Below are 16,656 nucleotides of genomic sequence, written 5' to 3'. Positions count from 1 at the left end.
AATTCTTTTCTGCGTGCCCGTTGAGTGAGATTATTGCCAGCGCACTCAATGCCTTGCGCCTTGTACAACTGATGACAGAAAAGTTAAAAAAATAGAAAAAAAAGTTTAGAACTCTGAAATGTACGTTTTTTTTTTTTGTTTGTTTTTAGACAGTACACTTATCTGGTACAGAACTTATATCTGTTGTTTGTCCTCTTTGTCTATTGTATGAGAAAAGCCATGTTTATAATTCAATTTGGTTTGTGACCAATAAGCCTGTTTATATCAAATCTGTATATCAGTGGTACGCATATTTTTTTTATATATATATTTTTATTTTCAGTTTTTTTTTAACTCGAAATTCTAAGCATGATTGGCATCGTAAAGGCCCCCCGGGGCTCTGTGGTCTGCTGATGGCAGGACTGATCGGCCTATTTGCAGGATGACATCATGAGATTGTCTATGACGGCTGGCACTTTGCAAAAGTGTTGCTAATGATGATGAAAATAAATAATAAATGATATTTATTTCACATTTCATGGTGCTATGTTGATTGCTCGAGACACATGTGTCATGTATGTTTTGTGAACAAAAAAAAAACTAAAGACTAGATTAGTTTAAAATGTTTGCCAAACACTAACTATATCACAACCTTCAAAAGTTGAACCTGCGGAAGCATGTTGAGGTATGTAAACTTTTTACATTTCTGGAAAATATTTGAAATGGAAACCGTTTCAGTGTGAAGTGACGTTAAGTTCTGTGATTTTTAACTTTGAAAAGAGATTTGTAGCTATGTAACCATTGTAACTATGAAAGAAGCAATGAGGAAGGCTGCATACATTGCCAAAACAGCTGATTGTTGGACTGCGAGGAGGAGGAGGAGTTTATTGGCATTACAGCACACTGGCACTCTTGCGTTTAAAACAGGCGAAGGGCTCACATGCATTCGATCTCTTGGCATGTGCAATGAATGACAGAATATGGAATCTGTGCAAATATAGTCAGAGCCACAACAGACAATGGTTAAAATTATAAGGCATTTCATGTGTTTCGGACCAGAAGAAAACAACATCACTACTGAAGAGGAAACTGAGGAAATAACCACTGGAGGAGGAGAAGATGATGACCCTGGTGAGATGGAAGTGGAATTCATCGATGTTGAAGCCATTTTGGACGAGGATGATGGCCTTCAGTACCAACTGCCAAAGCATCACCGACGCTCATTTTGATTTCTACGGTGGATGTCAAAAATGCAAACCGAGCAGAAGCCTTCAAGAAGCTGTCAAGATCAGGCTCTCTGAAACAAGACTTGAAGGTCCACTATTGCTGCAGAGGTTGTTGAAGAGCACTGTAAGCTGTTACAGCCTAATGCAACAAGATGAAACTCATTTTATTTGGCTGTGGAGTGTATTGTGAAAATCCTTAAAGATCAAGGAGAAAGGCCAATAAAAGCGGTCTGTTCTGCATTTCTAAGTTCCCATGTAAGTAGTTAGTCTGGAATTGTGTGGTGTTTTTTTTTTTCTTCCCTTCTCATTTTCCTCTAACCTTTGTGTGTAATTCTAAATGAATAGAATTGAATGCATAGGGGTTATTATTACTGTTTTTGTTTGCTTGTGCTAGGTGCAGTCCAGCAGAAATGAGCTGTTTTTAGGAGAATATACTTCCACAATGAGCCCCGTTGCAAACATGTTACAAGGAGATTCTAACTTTCAGATGGGATGGCTTTGTTCTACCATTTCCACCCTCATATCAAAACTTGAGAAAACAAGAGCGTCACTGAGATTTTGCATCTGAAAGCTGCAGCCATAATTCATCCAAAGTTCAAAACATCTTGGACCAGTGATGACATTCTCAAACTTGGTAAGAGAAAAGTTGTACATTTCCCTTTATTTCCTTTTATTTAAAAAACCATTGACATTATACACGTGTAAAACTTGTCATAATGAAAAGATAATAAAAAAACAATGACAAACCTATAATTGTTTCTTATTTAGGCAATCATTATTGGGAAAATCTTCCTAATTGTGATGCGAGTCTTATGATGCAAGGATTTCTTCTCTAATATCACTCATGAGACATCCAAACAACTGCATACCTATCACGAACAGCGGAAAGGATTACATTGTTGACATCTTGTCCAGCCCTAGCCAACCTGTCGCTGAAGCTGAGCGCAGCCCGTGAAAGGCTTTCCAGTGCTGCTGGGCTGATCTTCACCCCAAGAAGGGGAGCACTTAATTCACACAACTTTGAGAACCAACTGCTTCTTAAGCTTTTTTAGTTTTGACTGATTTGACCATAGCCAAGATTTCTGCCTTTTTAATATTTACTACTGACCTGCAAAAGACAGCGTCATTGTTTAAAGATGTTCAGTTGTTTAATTTCTATTGTTCTTATCTGTGTAATAAAGATCTTTTAAGTATGTTACTACAAACTAGTCAGTGTATTCAGCAGGTTGCTTCAGAGGCATAAGGTATTGCAAGTATTCAGCAATGCAATACTAATGAAACTGCATTGGTTGCCTCACAATTTGCAATTCGCCTCATAATACTGAAGTACTTTTAAAAACAAGCGCTGCTGTACTTTCACATTTCACTTGTAACGGAGTAGAATTTGACCTGAAGTATCTATACTTTCAAGTAATGGATTTGTCCGCCTCTGTATTTATTTAATTGAAAAGTAGAGTAAAACTGTAACATTGTAAGATATTATTTTCTTTACTATGTCCCAGAAATCATTCCAATGCTGATTTGATGAAGAAGAAACCTTTTTTTAACCGGTGTTGAAAACTGTTGCACTGCTTATTGTTTTTATAGGATCTTGCTACAAGTTCTCCAGGATTTTTTTTTAATACAAAGTTCAGTGTAATGGAATTTGTTTGACATGCAAACACATGAATATCTTCACTGTCACTTTAGAAAAATTTAATGCGTCTTTGCTGATTAAAAGACAACATGGCTCATAGGTTAACAAGTATAAATCTAGTTCATGTCAGCGTTTACTAATGCATTATTAAAATCACAACTTTGTTAACTAGTTAATCGACTACTAAACGGTAATACCAGCGTGTTTTTTAATGTGTGACAGCTCCATTGTTTCTAACTCTGGACGTTCCTGACTGCGTCACAAAACCCAGTGAATCTTTCAGTTAGATAGCTTTGTTAAACATCAAAGGCGTTTAATTAGGAACATGGCAATGCTGTCTATGTAGACGGTTCACTAGGTTTTGACACACTATAAATCCCGCCCAGGGTTTGACACAGAAAACATCTCGGTCGTCTAGATGTTCAGATTTCCACTAGGACTCGCGCGAGTCACCATGTTGTCTTCAGCTCTTGTAAAAGCTGATCGTCTCGCGGCTCACGTCGGCAAAAAATACGCGCCATTTTCTGAATTCGTAGCGCGAGCCCTGAAGTCTCAAGCGGGCGATGTGGATTTTCACAGTGCAGCATCGATTTCTGGAAAATACAAAACCATAGATGATCTCCCGGGACCCAGCCTGGCCACAACTGCGTACTGGCTCTTCGTTAAAGGATACGCGGATAAAAGTCATGCAATGCAGGTAAAACAAGTTTTTTTCCCCTCAGAATTTGCAAGTTTGTTCACTCAAACTACTGTGTGACACGAACGACCTGTTTATTTGGGAGTATTTTAACATGTAGAGTACAAAAAAAACAAAACAAGAGAGATTTAATTTAAATAGCATGTATGAAACTTTAGCAAAGAATTGTGACATTGATAAACTAGTCGTGCAGGAACTGGTTTGCTGTTTTTTATGATAAACAAGCATTAAACAGTACAGGCGGAATAGACTGGGGAAATCCTGCCTGATTCTGACAGCTGATATTTCTGGAATGTGAAATCAGTATGGAAAGCCCTTTCAGTATGTATTCCTTAAATCTAACATTTCAAGTTAAGCTTGGAATGAGATTTTTTTTTTATTATTTAGTTGAATGCAGTTCAACCTTTTCTTGGGTTAAAGTCAGCATTGCGTTCATTAGTTTCCACTTGTGTAGTCTCCACTTACAAGTATCATTAAAAATAAAGAAAGAATGCAATGAGTGTTTCATTGCATCTAAATATTTATACAAATGCAAAACTTAAAAATAAGCAAGCAGAAATGACCTGCAATATTTTGGGTGAAGATGCATGTAGATACATGTATATTTATTAAAGAGCAAGTGGGTAAACAATGGCATTACAAAGAAAGTTATTTTTCTTTTCAACCACAAAAAAAAAAAAAAAAAAAAAAAAAAAAAAAAATATATATATATATATATATATATATATATATATATATATATATATATATATATATATATATATCTCTACAAATAGTGTTTAGTACCAAAATATCCTCTTAGTAAAGAAAATTGAATTTAAATTAAAAAACTATTCTGTTTGAAAAATCCTTTCAAATGTATGGACAGTGCTGGTTTGTTCATGAGAACTTTTGAGCGAGATCAAAGAATCCTGTTGCAACTCTGTTTTTCTTAGTTTGAGTTGCTATTTTTTTAATCACAAGCAGGGTTTCCGTTTTAGCGTGAGCTTTAAAGTTGTGACTAGTATCTTTTCCACTTCCACTAGTAGCTGTTATGGTCTTATTTTTAATTATTCCTCCTAGTACTTATCATTGTATCGTCTTCTGCGGTTCAGATATTGACAAGAGTGTGTTTTTTGTCTCTAGATTTACTAGTTGTGATTATTTTATTGTTATGTGATTTACTATGCTCTTTAAACTTGAATGCCTCATCAGTAGACTAACTCTGAGTTGTTTTGATGTGCTAAAAAAAAGACAGGAAATGTGTGCAGATAAGTGTGAAACCCCAAGTTGAATGACTGTTATTACTGTAGACCTGTTCTTGCAATGAATCATCAAAAGACAACACTAGAACGTAATTATTAGCTATTAAAATGTATTACCTTATTTAATCTTATCTATTCCAACAGTTACTAGTATTTACTAAGGTTTAATAATAATAATAATTTACCCTTTTTTTACCATTATATTAAAAACCTTATATATATATATATATATATATATATATATAAAAAAAAAAAAAAAGAAATATATATATATTGTGACGGGAGGAGCCAACGACAGACACAGTGGGCGTGGCGTCAGGACTCGGAGAGGCTTTTTATTAACAAAATAAAAATACAAAATAAAGTGTCCAAGGGGGAAAGTGTCCAAATAAAAGGGGGATCTGGTGTCCTCCTCGTGCTGAGAGCAAAGTGCAGGTTTAGGCCGTGTTCCAGGGGGGAAGGGTCCAGGTAAGGGGCGGAGTCCGGCAGTCACACGCGCTCCCCTTTTTCTGGTCCGGGGCGCGAGGGGCGGCGGCTTCTTCCGCGGCATCTCCGTCGCTTCGTTGCTCCGGGCGGCAGAGTGGGATGAGCACTTCTCGGACGGCGGGGTGAGGTCCATCGCGCACCCTTCCTGGACCCACGAGGACACCAGCGTGCATGCATGGGGGAAGAGACCGGTCTCCCGAGGAGAGGCGCGTACGGCCCTTTAACGGCGACGGTAACGAGGCTAAATCCACTTCAGGTGTGCCTCGTCACACGCCGCCAGACCTGAAGAATACCACGCCCCTCCTCTCGAACACACCCACTCCCGTCGGGAGCCTGGTGAAGGGCGGCGAATAAAGGACAGGGTGATGGTGACAATAAAGAGGAGGGGCAGCCGACTCGTCACAATATAAATACTGTTGAATAAAGTCCTACTAATTTCTGTTATTTTAGTGCTAAAAACAAGGATATATACAAAAAGCTATACTTACACTTCTATAGATATAAAAGTATTTTTGTTATATGTAGTATATAGTAACATGTACTATATTATATAGCAAGCAGCTTCTCTGGATTCTGTTGTAGGAATAAAAAAAGGTAGTAATCACAAAATTGTTGGATAGTTTTAGGAATAAACGTTAAAACAGCTTGCCATACTTGTGGAGATGTTTAGGGCAAATGTCCAAAGGCACATTTAGTAGGGGGTGACGTGTTGTCAGTGGCCGGTGGTCCAAAGGTTGTCGGCATTGGGATTGATAATCTGAATCACCATCGTGTCAAAGAACAGTTGCTGTAAAATATTTTTTATGGAATGCTACCTATGATAAAATGATCCTACTGCCAGATACAAATCACACATGTCGGTGCATCTGGCCCCTGTAAACAGCAAAAGGAAGTTAAATGTGGCCCGCACAGTGTAGCAAATCAGAAAACTTGAAAGCTGGTATGTCAAAACATCGCTTTTGTTTGTTTGAGGGACTGGTTTCTAACTAAAGGGGTTATTTCAGGGCAGTTCAAGTCCAGCCAGGGGAAGAAAGGGGAGTGTGTGTGTTGCCGATAATGTATAAATCAGCTTTAAACCTAATTTCTCTCATGCTGTTCCAAATGTGGTTAAGCTTTAAAACACAAATTGAAAACTTATCTAAATCTTGTATGGCCGTAAGGTAAGCACATTTTATTGTTTGGGTGAACTGTTCCTTTAATCGTCTGGAGATCTCTTTGGGAGTTTGCCGAGTTTGCCCTGGAGGGTCCTGGTCCCCTAGCTTAGAATTACCGCATTAAACAAAAACGGGAGATGGGATTTAAACATTGTATGAAAAATCAAACACACACAATGTTTATTGTGCAGGTGGAGCATAAGCGGCTGTATGGTCCGATCTGGCGGTCACGCTTTGGGCCGTTTGATGTGGTGAATGTGGCGACGGCTGAACTGCTTGCACAGGTGATCCGACAGGAGGGCCAGTACCCGGTGCGGACCGACCTGCCTCACTGGAAAGAATACAGAGACATGAGAGGACAGGCCTATGGCATTCACGTAGAGTAAGCACCTCTCGTCTGCTGTGCCAAACATGTATTTGTTTTCGGCCAAAAGGATGCAAAAGCACCATAAAGTATGATCAAATCAGCCTTTCTGACTCTTTATATAACCTGATAACCTTTACTTAGTTTACTTTACTTTAGGTAGTTAAACTAGATAACCAGGTCAGTGTTATTACAAATCATGCAGAGCACTGTTGTGAATCGCATCAAATGATTAATTGAAAAGATCTGACTTAAAACTATTTCTGGCAGAAGGTCATTTGAGTTTGGGATGACATTTAAAAAAAATAAAGAGTAGAATACTGACTGAAATTGTCTTCTAAAATGTTTTTTTTTTCATTTATGCGTGTAGGTTTAGTCATTTAAGTTCAGTTAAAGTGACATAACAGAACATAAATATATAGGCCTGAGAAAATGTTTTAAAAGAAAACTTGGCACTTGGAGGCTTTTGCATCTGAACTCTGCAAATAAATTAGGACAAACGTATACACTACTATAAAAATCTGTATAAAATAAATATATATATATTTTTCTTTTGAGCAAAGAATACTAAAAGAATGTATCACGATTTCCACGAAAATATGAAGTAGCACAACTGTTATACTGAGGACAATAAGAAACGTTTTAAACACAATATCACAATAGATTGAAAAAAAATTAACTTTGTCATAAAATCACATTTGAAAATGCATTCAAATAGAAAATAGTTCTTTTAATTTATAATATTTTACAGTATACCTCTTTTAACTGTATTATTGATCAGTTAAATACAGCACTGGTGAGAGCAAGAGACTTCATTTAAAAACAAAATTGTACTGACCCCAAACTTTGCGATGAAAAAGTATACCTTTGATGCCGATATGTGATAAATGTACCAATTTAGACTCTTTTTTTTTGTGTGTTTTTCAGCACAGGCCCAGAGTGGTATCGCATCCGCAGTGCTCTGAACCCTAAGATGCTTAAACTGAAGGAGGTAGCAGCATATGCACCCATCATTCACGAGGTTGTGTCTGATCTCCTACAGCGTCTGGAACTCCTGCGTCTGCGCAGCCCGGACCAGGTCACCGTCAAGGACCTCGCCTCTGAGCTCTACAAATTTGGCTTCGAGGGTGTGTATGGATATAGAACGGTACCCATATCCTGGAGCTCTTCGCAGTAATGTTTAAACAAACAGCGTCGTACTCTTGTGATGAGTTTTTATTTTGACCGGGTTTTCTTTCACGCCGCTCAGGAATCTCCTCGATCCTGTTTGAAACTCGGTTAGGCTGTTTACAGGAGGAAATTCCCACAGACACTCTACGGTTCATATCTGCTGTTAATGATATGCTGGCGCTGTCAGAGACGGTTCTTTTTTTCCCCCGCTGGACCCGTCACATCTTCCCATTCTGGAAACGGTTTGTCCAGGCGTGGGATGATCTGTATGACGTAGGTATGCTAAAGTTTAATGTCTGTATTATGGATGCAGAATATGTCATTATCATTTTGGCTATTAGTGTTTTCCTAATTGAGTATACACACATATTTATACTTATACACACTCTCACACACACACACACACACACACACACACACACACACACACACACACACACACATATATATATATATATATATATATATATATACACACATTTATGTATCTGTGTTATATAGAAAATGCATTTAAAAACATGCATTTAAAATTTTATAATTATCTTTACTGTCACTCTTGATCAATTTGCACATTGAATATTTTGAATACAGACTTTTGAATATTTGTGCATCGTCGGTTGTGAAACTAACACAACCGATTGTCCTTTCTTTGTTTTCCTTTGTCCAGCCCGGGGTCTGATTGATAAGAAGGTGAAGGAGATTCATGATCGGATTGAGCGTGGAGAGGAGGTGGAAGGCATGTATCTCACCTACCTGCTTTCCAGCAATAAACTCAGCATAGGAGAAGTGTACATCAGCCTGACTGAACTCTTGCTGGGAGGGGTGGATACGGTGAGAACGTGTGTTTGTTTTCATCTGGAACCACTTAACCAATTAAACGTGTTCCAAAAAACTCTATCTCGCACCACTGGTTCAGTTGTTGTGGCAACTGGGTGTTTTCTAAATGTACCTGCAGAAAACAAGAGAGTAGTTAAGTTCCCGAGAAAGGGAGGAACATGAGAGAAACACACAAGGACAAATCAGAAACCAGAAAGTGAATGCCACCCAAACTGATCATTTCCTTTTAAAAAGAAAATATATAACCTATAACATTTTTAAATAATGTACTTTAAAATAAAAAAAAATGTATGTGTTCAGTATAAAACACTGCATGTTTACTACAACAGAGTGAAATTTTTATCATAGTTTACATTTATAATGTAATTTAAACCGTAAGAGTGATTTTTAACTTAAATTAGACTTTTTACACTTTGTACATTTTTATAATTTTGTTGTCTTTGAAATATAGCTAAAGCGTATTGCCAAAGGTTCTGACATGAAACTTCCATGTCTTTCATTTAAATATATTGGTAATTATGCATTTGCAATGATAAATTTGCAATTAAATGCATGTAAAATACATCAGCTTGGATAAGTAATACCAAATAAAACCCCACTGTTAAGATTATCAAGTACATCACAAAGTGTAGCATGAAACAAAAGATTACAAAAATGTTATGGTTTAAAATGTACTAAATTTGACTTTATTATGAAGTGCTTTAAGATACAAAAACATTAAAGTAAACTTAATTTACACAAGGGTAATGGGATGTATAAAACGGCTAGTTGATGGTTTTTCTGACTAACGGACTAGTCCTGTATGACTCTGAGTTCCTGTGGAGTAGGGTTTGACACCCCTAATATATACCATAGGATGTGATCTTGTTGACACGTTTTTAACGAAGCAGAACTTCTTTAACTGGATGGCAGTCATGACCAAAGTTCTTTTCTACTAAAAACATCTGGCCACTTTCGGCCACTGGAGTCAAAAAAGTGCAGTTGGTATTGCATCAGAAAAGTGACTTACACTAACAAAAACTTCACATTTTGACCCGTCCTTGTAGTTGTGGTTTAGGTGAGTTCACACAGGGCATAACCACCGACAATGTATTTAACCACATTAACTGTAAACATGTCCCATTATTGTTCACAGAAAGAACGCGTTGACGGTCTTATCCATCCATAACTGATACCAACCTTTAACATTATGTACTATGCTTCTAATCTCTGTGTAAATGTCTGTCAAGGTCTCTCTGGGTCCGTCAAGGCCACTATTTATCAGATTTCCAGAGTACTCGGCTAAATTGTATCCCTCATTTAGCAACACATTGAGTTCATAACCTGCCAAGCGGCATACTTTGCTGAAGTCTTAACCTGTTTCTGTGACGGATAGCTGTTTCTGTAGCTACAGATTTGAAAGAGACCTACCCCCTCACCTTCTGGGCATAAATGACTTTGGCAATCAAGTGTTTATATGACGATATCAGCTGTAAATGCAGTATTGAATAAGCCTATTTTCTTTGTCCTTGAAAGACGTCTAACACATTATCATGGACCTTGTACCACCTTGCACGAGATGCAGAAATACAGAACCGCCTGTATAATGAGATCGCGTCTGTGTGTCCGAATAAAGAGCTGCCGACCACAGAACACCTGACGAGGATGCCCTACATGAAGGCTGTCATCAAAGAAACTCTCAGGTGAGTTAAATCCATCCTAGTCCACCCCCAAACACTTTTTGAGGGCGCTTTTCCATTGCATGGTGCGTGCTGATCTAGCAGGTCTTGTGTGTCATGTAGCAAGTTCAGCGATGCAGGTAATGACCGTTCTCTCCAGCCAATCCGTTTACATTTCACTATTTGTTAATGGTAGGTTCGCTTGCAACCTCGGCCGAGGTGGTACTGGAAAAAAAAAAACAGGTACTGTACCCAGTGGAAAGTGAACCCCTTAAAAGTGAACCGTACCTAACCATACCATGCCCTAGAAAGGCGCCATTTGAACGCAGTGCTATCTCGAAAAAGGATTATGCACTCATTTTATACTGTGGACTTGTTGCAATAACCTTTTGCTCTGTAAATATTTAATAAACAAGCAACTCACATCAATAATGTCCTTTACAGTGACTAAACACGCTACTAGTGACTAAACCAGCTACTTCCAGCTAAAACCAGCTGAGACGAGCCTAGGCTGGTTTTAGCTGTTTTTTTCAGCAGGTCTTGTTTACAAAATCCCATTTCTGACACAGAACAGAAAACCTTATCAGGCTAAAACTGTTCAGGTTTCTTGTTGTTTATAATGTTATTACATCTTAAAGTGCCCCATTATGCCATTTCCAGTATTACCTTTCATGCAGTCTGTAATGTAGCTGTGTGTGAATGTAAACGGTCAAAAAGTGCACGTTAAAAATAAGTTATTGTGTCCCAAAATAAAGAATCCACTTGCCTAAATGAATCAGATGGAACTGTGGTAATAGCCTGAAAGAGCTGTATTCTTTTCAAGATTTAATACCTTTGACATCAATTAAAACAGATTTTCTTGCAATATGCTGCTTTTTTAATGGTAGGATGTATCCTGTTGTCCCTGGTAATGGACGCCTGACTGTGGATTCAGAAGTAATTGTGGATAATTACTGGTTCCCTAAGAAGGTAACCGCACGACACACGCACAGCTCATAGAGTTTTATTAAAACATCTTATACCTTAATTAAACCTTACGTTACTCCAATCCTGATGTGTTTTCTCTCTCTTTCTCTCTTTACAGACACAGTTCCATCTGTGTCACTACGCTGCCAGTCACGATGAGAGTCATTTCCCTGAACCCGAGCGTTTTGTTCCGGACCGCTGGTTGAGAAGCAGCCCGTCTCGATCTCAGCATCACCCCTACAGTTCTGTCCCGTTTGGGGTTGGCGTTCGGGCCTGTGTGGGAAAGAGGGTCGCAGAGCTGGAGATGTACTTTGCCCTAAGTAGAGTAAGTTTGAGGTTTCACTACGTCTGTCAGTTGTGTTTCACACCCATTAATCAAAATATTCTGTTAAAGCAAGAACAAAGCCTAAGTTAACTTTAACCCTGGTTACCAATATTGATAAGTTGTTTTCAATCAACCGTCACTTTGGTCCCTAAACTCCAAAATACAAGTCCTACGTCTGATAAACATAATTCATATATAACAAAATTCGACACACTTTAATATGGTGTGACGTTGCTGGAGTTTCCTCAGTTCAAAAGGCAAATGCGCATCATTCCTTTTTTGTGCAAGCTGTAGCATGAAATGAACATGAATGAGCATCAGAAGGTGTGTTGAAAGTACAGCACACCTCACTAAAATGTGTCATGTCTAATCGCTCAATCAGCATTTCAACAGCGGCCAATAAAACAGCTTGTAAATAATATTATGTAATGTCACGTTCACCTCAGGAAAGCCTGAGTTAGCTAAGAGAGGAGCATTTTACTGAATATTTGCACTATAATCACAGCCTTATTTAGAGCGTGACTGAATAAATCTGTCATCAAAACATTATTAGAACACCCTCCGTTTAAACGTTCATGTTTTTAAAAGAGAATTAGAGTAGAAATATGTAATTAAAAGGTTCATATAACAGCTGCCAGTTTAAATGTTTGTATACAACTCTGTAAAAAATGGCAAATGAATTTGGAATATGTTGCTGATTTTAACTATTTATTTTATAATAGCAACTGACAATGTTGCCTGTATAATTTATAAATGAGATTTTCTATTGTCCCTTATGAAATTACAAATTAATTTATATCAAATTGACTGAGAAATTAGATCTTATTGTTTGCTAGCCTGCAAAGTATGGAAATTACTACTCATTTTTTTTATTTTACACTTTTTAGAATAAAAAGTCAACAAAATATTATATCAGAATATGTTAATAAAAGTCGTTAAAAATATGAAATATCAGAAATGTAATAATATGGGAATTATGTGATGAAGTTAAAATCATCAAATCTAAAAGCATTTTTCACTATCTGATCAGCCCATTCGTTTAATTAAAAATACGACAACTTAGGTTTGTTTTATTAAAAATGTTTTAAGAAGATTTCGGTCTGTTTTGTAAGAAGTACATGTGTGCATTCAAGCGTCTCCTTGAAGTTGATGTTAAAACTTCAGGTACACTATGGTTATCTCTCTGGTGCTCTCAATAATTGAACTCTTCACCCTTTTACTTCACAGCTGATGCAACATTATGAGGTGAGAACGGAGGAGGGCGCCCCCTCGATACAACCCAAAACCAGAACCCTGCTCATTCCCTCTAAACCTATTGACCTGCAGTTTGTCCCTCGGACTTAATACCAGCCAGCTCCAATCAATCTTTTAACCAAAATCACTACTTCAAATCATCTTACTTTAAATGTCCAAAAGCTTGCCTCAAATGTCTCTGTGAAGAAATGATCAAAAACAACAGCTTAAATACTATTTACAGCTGAGGTGTTGCATTATTAAAGCATTTGCAAACAGTCAAAAAAAAAACCCCAACGGAGAGCTATGAGCACCGGCTCTCTTGCAGAATCACTATTGCTTTTTTCGACAGTGACAAGAAAGCAGGAAAGAAACGGAAGAAAACACAGACCTTCTGTTCACATGCTAGTGGCAGTGACTGCACAAATATCACCATCAATAAAACCTGCTACGTGCCGTAGCCAAGCGTCAGATCAAGCAGAAAGAATCTTCTTTAAAATGTTTTTTGACTATTATTTTTTTATTACGATGCTATCCTTGCTGTTTTTAATATATTAATCTAATATCGATGTTATGGCATTTTTTTTCTACCTTTAATCAAAAGATATTTTTGGGGAATCTACACTTGCTTTGGTATTCGTTTTGAGCCCGGGCACAAGTCAATGAATTAACTAGAAATGCAAAGAACTAGAAATGGTAGTTTACGTAAATGAACCTGTTGCCAAATCACCCGCATGTTGACCCACACACAAGCTTATTGCATTTCAGCGTTTCGTAATTTATGTTTGCTTACCTTTATGTACTGAAATTGAAATGAATAAAAAATACTATACACGTATTAAAATAATGATAGCAATAATAACAAAAAAACTAACCAAAAAATAAGAAAACATGAAAAATGAAAGCTAATTTAAATGAATGACTGTAATATTAGGCTCTCCATATACTAACATAATGGTGCATCGCAGTGCAATAATATTACAAAGACATTTACTACAGCTGTAATAGTTAAGAGCATGCTCTTCTGTGTTGCTCAAGAGCTTTTCAAGCGACTTGGACGAGCCGCAAAACTCTTGAGCAACAGAATCGACCGTGTGATTCATGTCACGTATTATCTACCTGTATTACTTTACAAAATGAACAAGAAGGAAATAAAAAGCCAAAGCCATTGCTCAGTTGAGAACTTGGAACTAGCTTCTATAAAGATAGGAGGTATCTTAAAAACTAAAAGAAAGCAAGCAAGCTTATTTCATTAGTAACACGCATACTGTTTTATAGCTAGTATATTCAGACAAGTATCAGCAAATGATGGTTATTTTTAAATACTGCATTTCCCCCCCTGTCAATCTCTTAAATGTTATCACAAGCAAAAAGCAGTCTCTAGTTTTCTGTTGTAGTAAACTGAGAAATCCTGGCCCCTTGTGGTGGATATGTGCACTACAGATGGATTTAATAAACTGAGATCACTCACTAACTCCTGAAATCTGGCCAGTAATGATCACGGCAGAGAAGGGAGTTTTTTTTTGTTGTTGTTTTAAGGGATTTGTTTCAGGAAAAGCAGTGTTTTAAAACGTTTTAGTTTTTACGGCATCAGCTGAAGAGAGTACGTCTCGAAAATATCTAGTTTTGAAAAATACAAGCTATAACCTATAATGTGTAAATTATTGTACAGTACAGAGAATGCTGTTATAACCACACTGCATACATTTAATTTACCCAGTTCATATCTTAGCCCAATTCTTAATAATAATAATAATAATAACGGATACCATTTTAAGCAGGTAAATATAGAATTTTTTTGCAATCCTTGTTGATGAGTCTTCGTTGTTACAAACATATCTTAACTCCTGGTCTCCCCTGTTTTATTAGGTACTGTTTTAGGAACTGTTTTTCAAGAGATTATGTATTCATATGTCTGGTCTGGTATTGGTTATCTAGTGAATCACCAGTTTCAGATCTCATCACCTCTTGACGAGAGATTCTACCAAACCAGGCTTTGATGAATAATGTATTTTGATATAATAACCAAAATAACCCAAAACGCGGAGGAGCGCGCAGGCATCCTTTTGTTTTCTGTTGAGGTAACGTGAATATTTCATAGTTTTGTCTTGTATTTAACCCTCCGATGCATGAATTATTAACTCGCAAAACAAAGGAGATCCATTTCTTTTTTTACTTCAAAGCAATACAATAACCCCTCAATTTTAATTATGTATTGTTGAGAGTCGCATAAATTTACAGCTGCAGGTCTAAATTGTTGGTTATAATCGTGGCTCAAGAAGCGTATGTAACAATCTTACCTGGTTTGCATCTCTTTGGTTGCACCGGTCCAGTGGTTCTCAAACTCAAGTACCCACACTTGATCAATCACACCTTTGCCATTGAGGAACAATATTGTTCACCTTGTGCATTTTTTTTTATCTCAGGCAAAGTTTTCCCAGGCTTATTAATTGTATGTCATGTTTTATGTCATATTCTTACCATTCTATTCATTTTTTTCATATAATCAGAGTATTTAGCGGCCGTTTTGATATCTTTTGATCGTTTATGCCACTCCCAATTTTCCTGTTTTTATGCTAGAAGCGGTATTTCGCTTGTAAGAAATAAATGATAGGTTTTAACGTTGCTTTAGGTTGGGGTGGAATTAAATGGCTGCCAAAACTCAGCATTTTGTTCTGGTAAACCCATTTGAGAAGCACCGCACTAGCCAATATGGCATTCGTCTTAGACCGCTAAGCTGACACCTAGCGGCTTGGATGCAGTATCGCACGCAAAAATATCAGTTAATAAATAGAAATGCATCATTCTCACGCATCTATTAATGTTATGATGTTATGCACCATCAATACCGTTACACTTTTCAAATGTGACATTTCAGCAAATTACGTTAATTAATGTCACATGCTGTCAAAGTGTGCAACGTGCTTTTGGGAATTTGACGATTAGCTAGCAATTAGCAAATTGGTTTCCGTCAGCCCTGTTGTGTTTGTCTGTTTCAGAGTAACACGTTTTGAGCTGTGGGAACAAGGATGACATAGATTAGATGTCACCCTGTTTTTACTAATCGTGTAAAATTCAAACATTTAGAAGATGGGTGTATTTTTGGTTGTGGATCATGCCTGTATCGTTCAGTCTTATTGACATATGTGCATCAGTTACGTTGTTAATTAGGACTGATGGTATTGTTACTATCGCAGCTGTAATTAACTTAAAGTATATCATAACAAATGTGTCTGTCACACGCAATAACTAAAATACCAAATACAATTATATAATAAATTGCATAAATGACACTCTTTTTTAAGTGTCTTCATTCATTCCATGACCTGGGGATGAAGAATACCTCTACTGTATTTATTAGTCTTAGTTCACGGTAATTTCAGCATTTTTATTTAATGTAACATTAATGTCCCATCAGATAAGGTGACCTAACAATAAACACATTTTTTATTTTAAGTAACATTAACAAAGCTTAATAAAGAGTGTAATACATGCAGTTTATTCATGTTAATTAACACATTAACTAATGACACCTTAGTGTAAAGTTTTAGTATATATATATATATATATATTGATATATAGAGATCTTTATATTCACGCTTTAAGCATAATTGCTCTGTAATAACTATAGTTGCAGTTGCTGATAGAGGCGCAGATGCTCAAATTATACACAACACATCA

General features: G+C 37.0%; 1 protein-coding gene across 1 annotated transcript; it reads left to right on the top strand.

Moving 5' to 3' along the window:
* Positions 1-3,214: 3,214 nt before the first annotated feature.
* On the top strand, positions 3,215-14,150 carry si:ch211-113j14.1 (sterol 26-hydroxylase, mitochondrial). Its single transcript, XM_043241762.1, has 9 exons — positions 3,215-3,538; positions 6,614-6,804; positions 7,714-7,913; positions 8,036-8,233; positions 8,624-8,787; positions 10,309-10,475; positions 11,339-11,420; positions 11,536-11,742; positions 12,970-14,150. The coding sequence occupies exons 1-9, from the start codon at positions 3,260-3,262 to the stop codon at positions 13,084-13,086; spliced, it is 1,605 nt and encodes a 534-aa protein (XP_043097697.1). The 5' UTR covers positions 3,215-3,259; the 3' UTR covers positions 13,087-14,150.
* The last annotated feature ends 2,506 nt before the right edge of the window (positions 14,151-16,656 follow it).

Source organism: Puntigrus tetrazona, chromosome 6, assembly GCF_018831695.1.
Source record: "Puntigrus tetrazona isolate hp1 chromosome 6, ASM1883169v1, whole genome shotgun sequence".
Classification (NCBI taxonomy): Eukaryota; Metazoa; Chordata; class Actinopteri; order Cypriniformes; family Cyprinidae; genus Puntigrus; species Puntigrus tetrazona.
The sequence above is the reverse complement of the archived record's forward strand: the minus strand, read 5'-3'. Positions and strand labels throughout refer to the sequence as shown.

What these genes read in the sequence shown, in the direction of transcription:
- si:ch211-113j14.1 (XM_043241762.1), top strand. Translation starts at nt 3,260, where the DNA reads ATGTTCAGATTTCCACTAGGACTCGCGCGAGTCACCATGTTGTCTTCA. An exon ending in ATAAAAGTCATGCAATGCAG is followed by an intron (nt 3,539 to 6,613) that starts GTAAAACAAGTT and finishes TTTATTGTGCAG; the next exon opens with GTGGAGCATAAGCGGCTGTA. An exon ending in GCCTATGGCATTCACGTAGA is followed by an intron (nt 6,805 to 7,713) that starts GTAAGCACCTCT and finishes TGTGTTTTTCAG; the next exon opens with CACAGGCCCAGAGTGGTATC.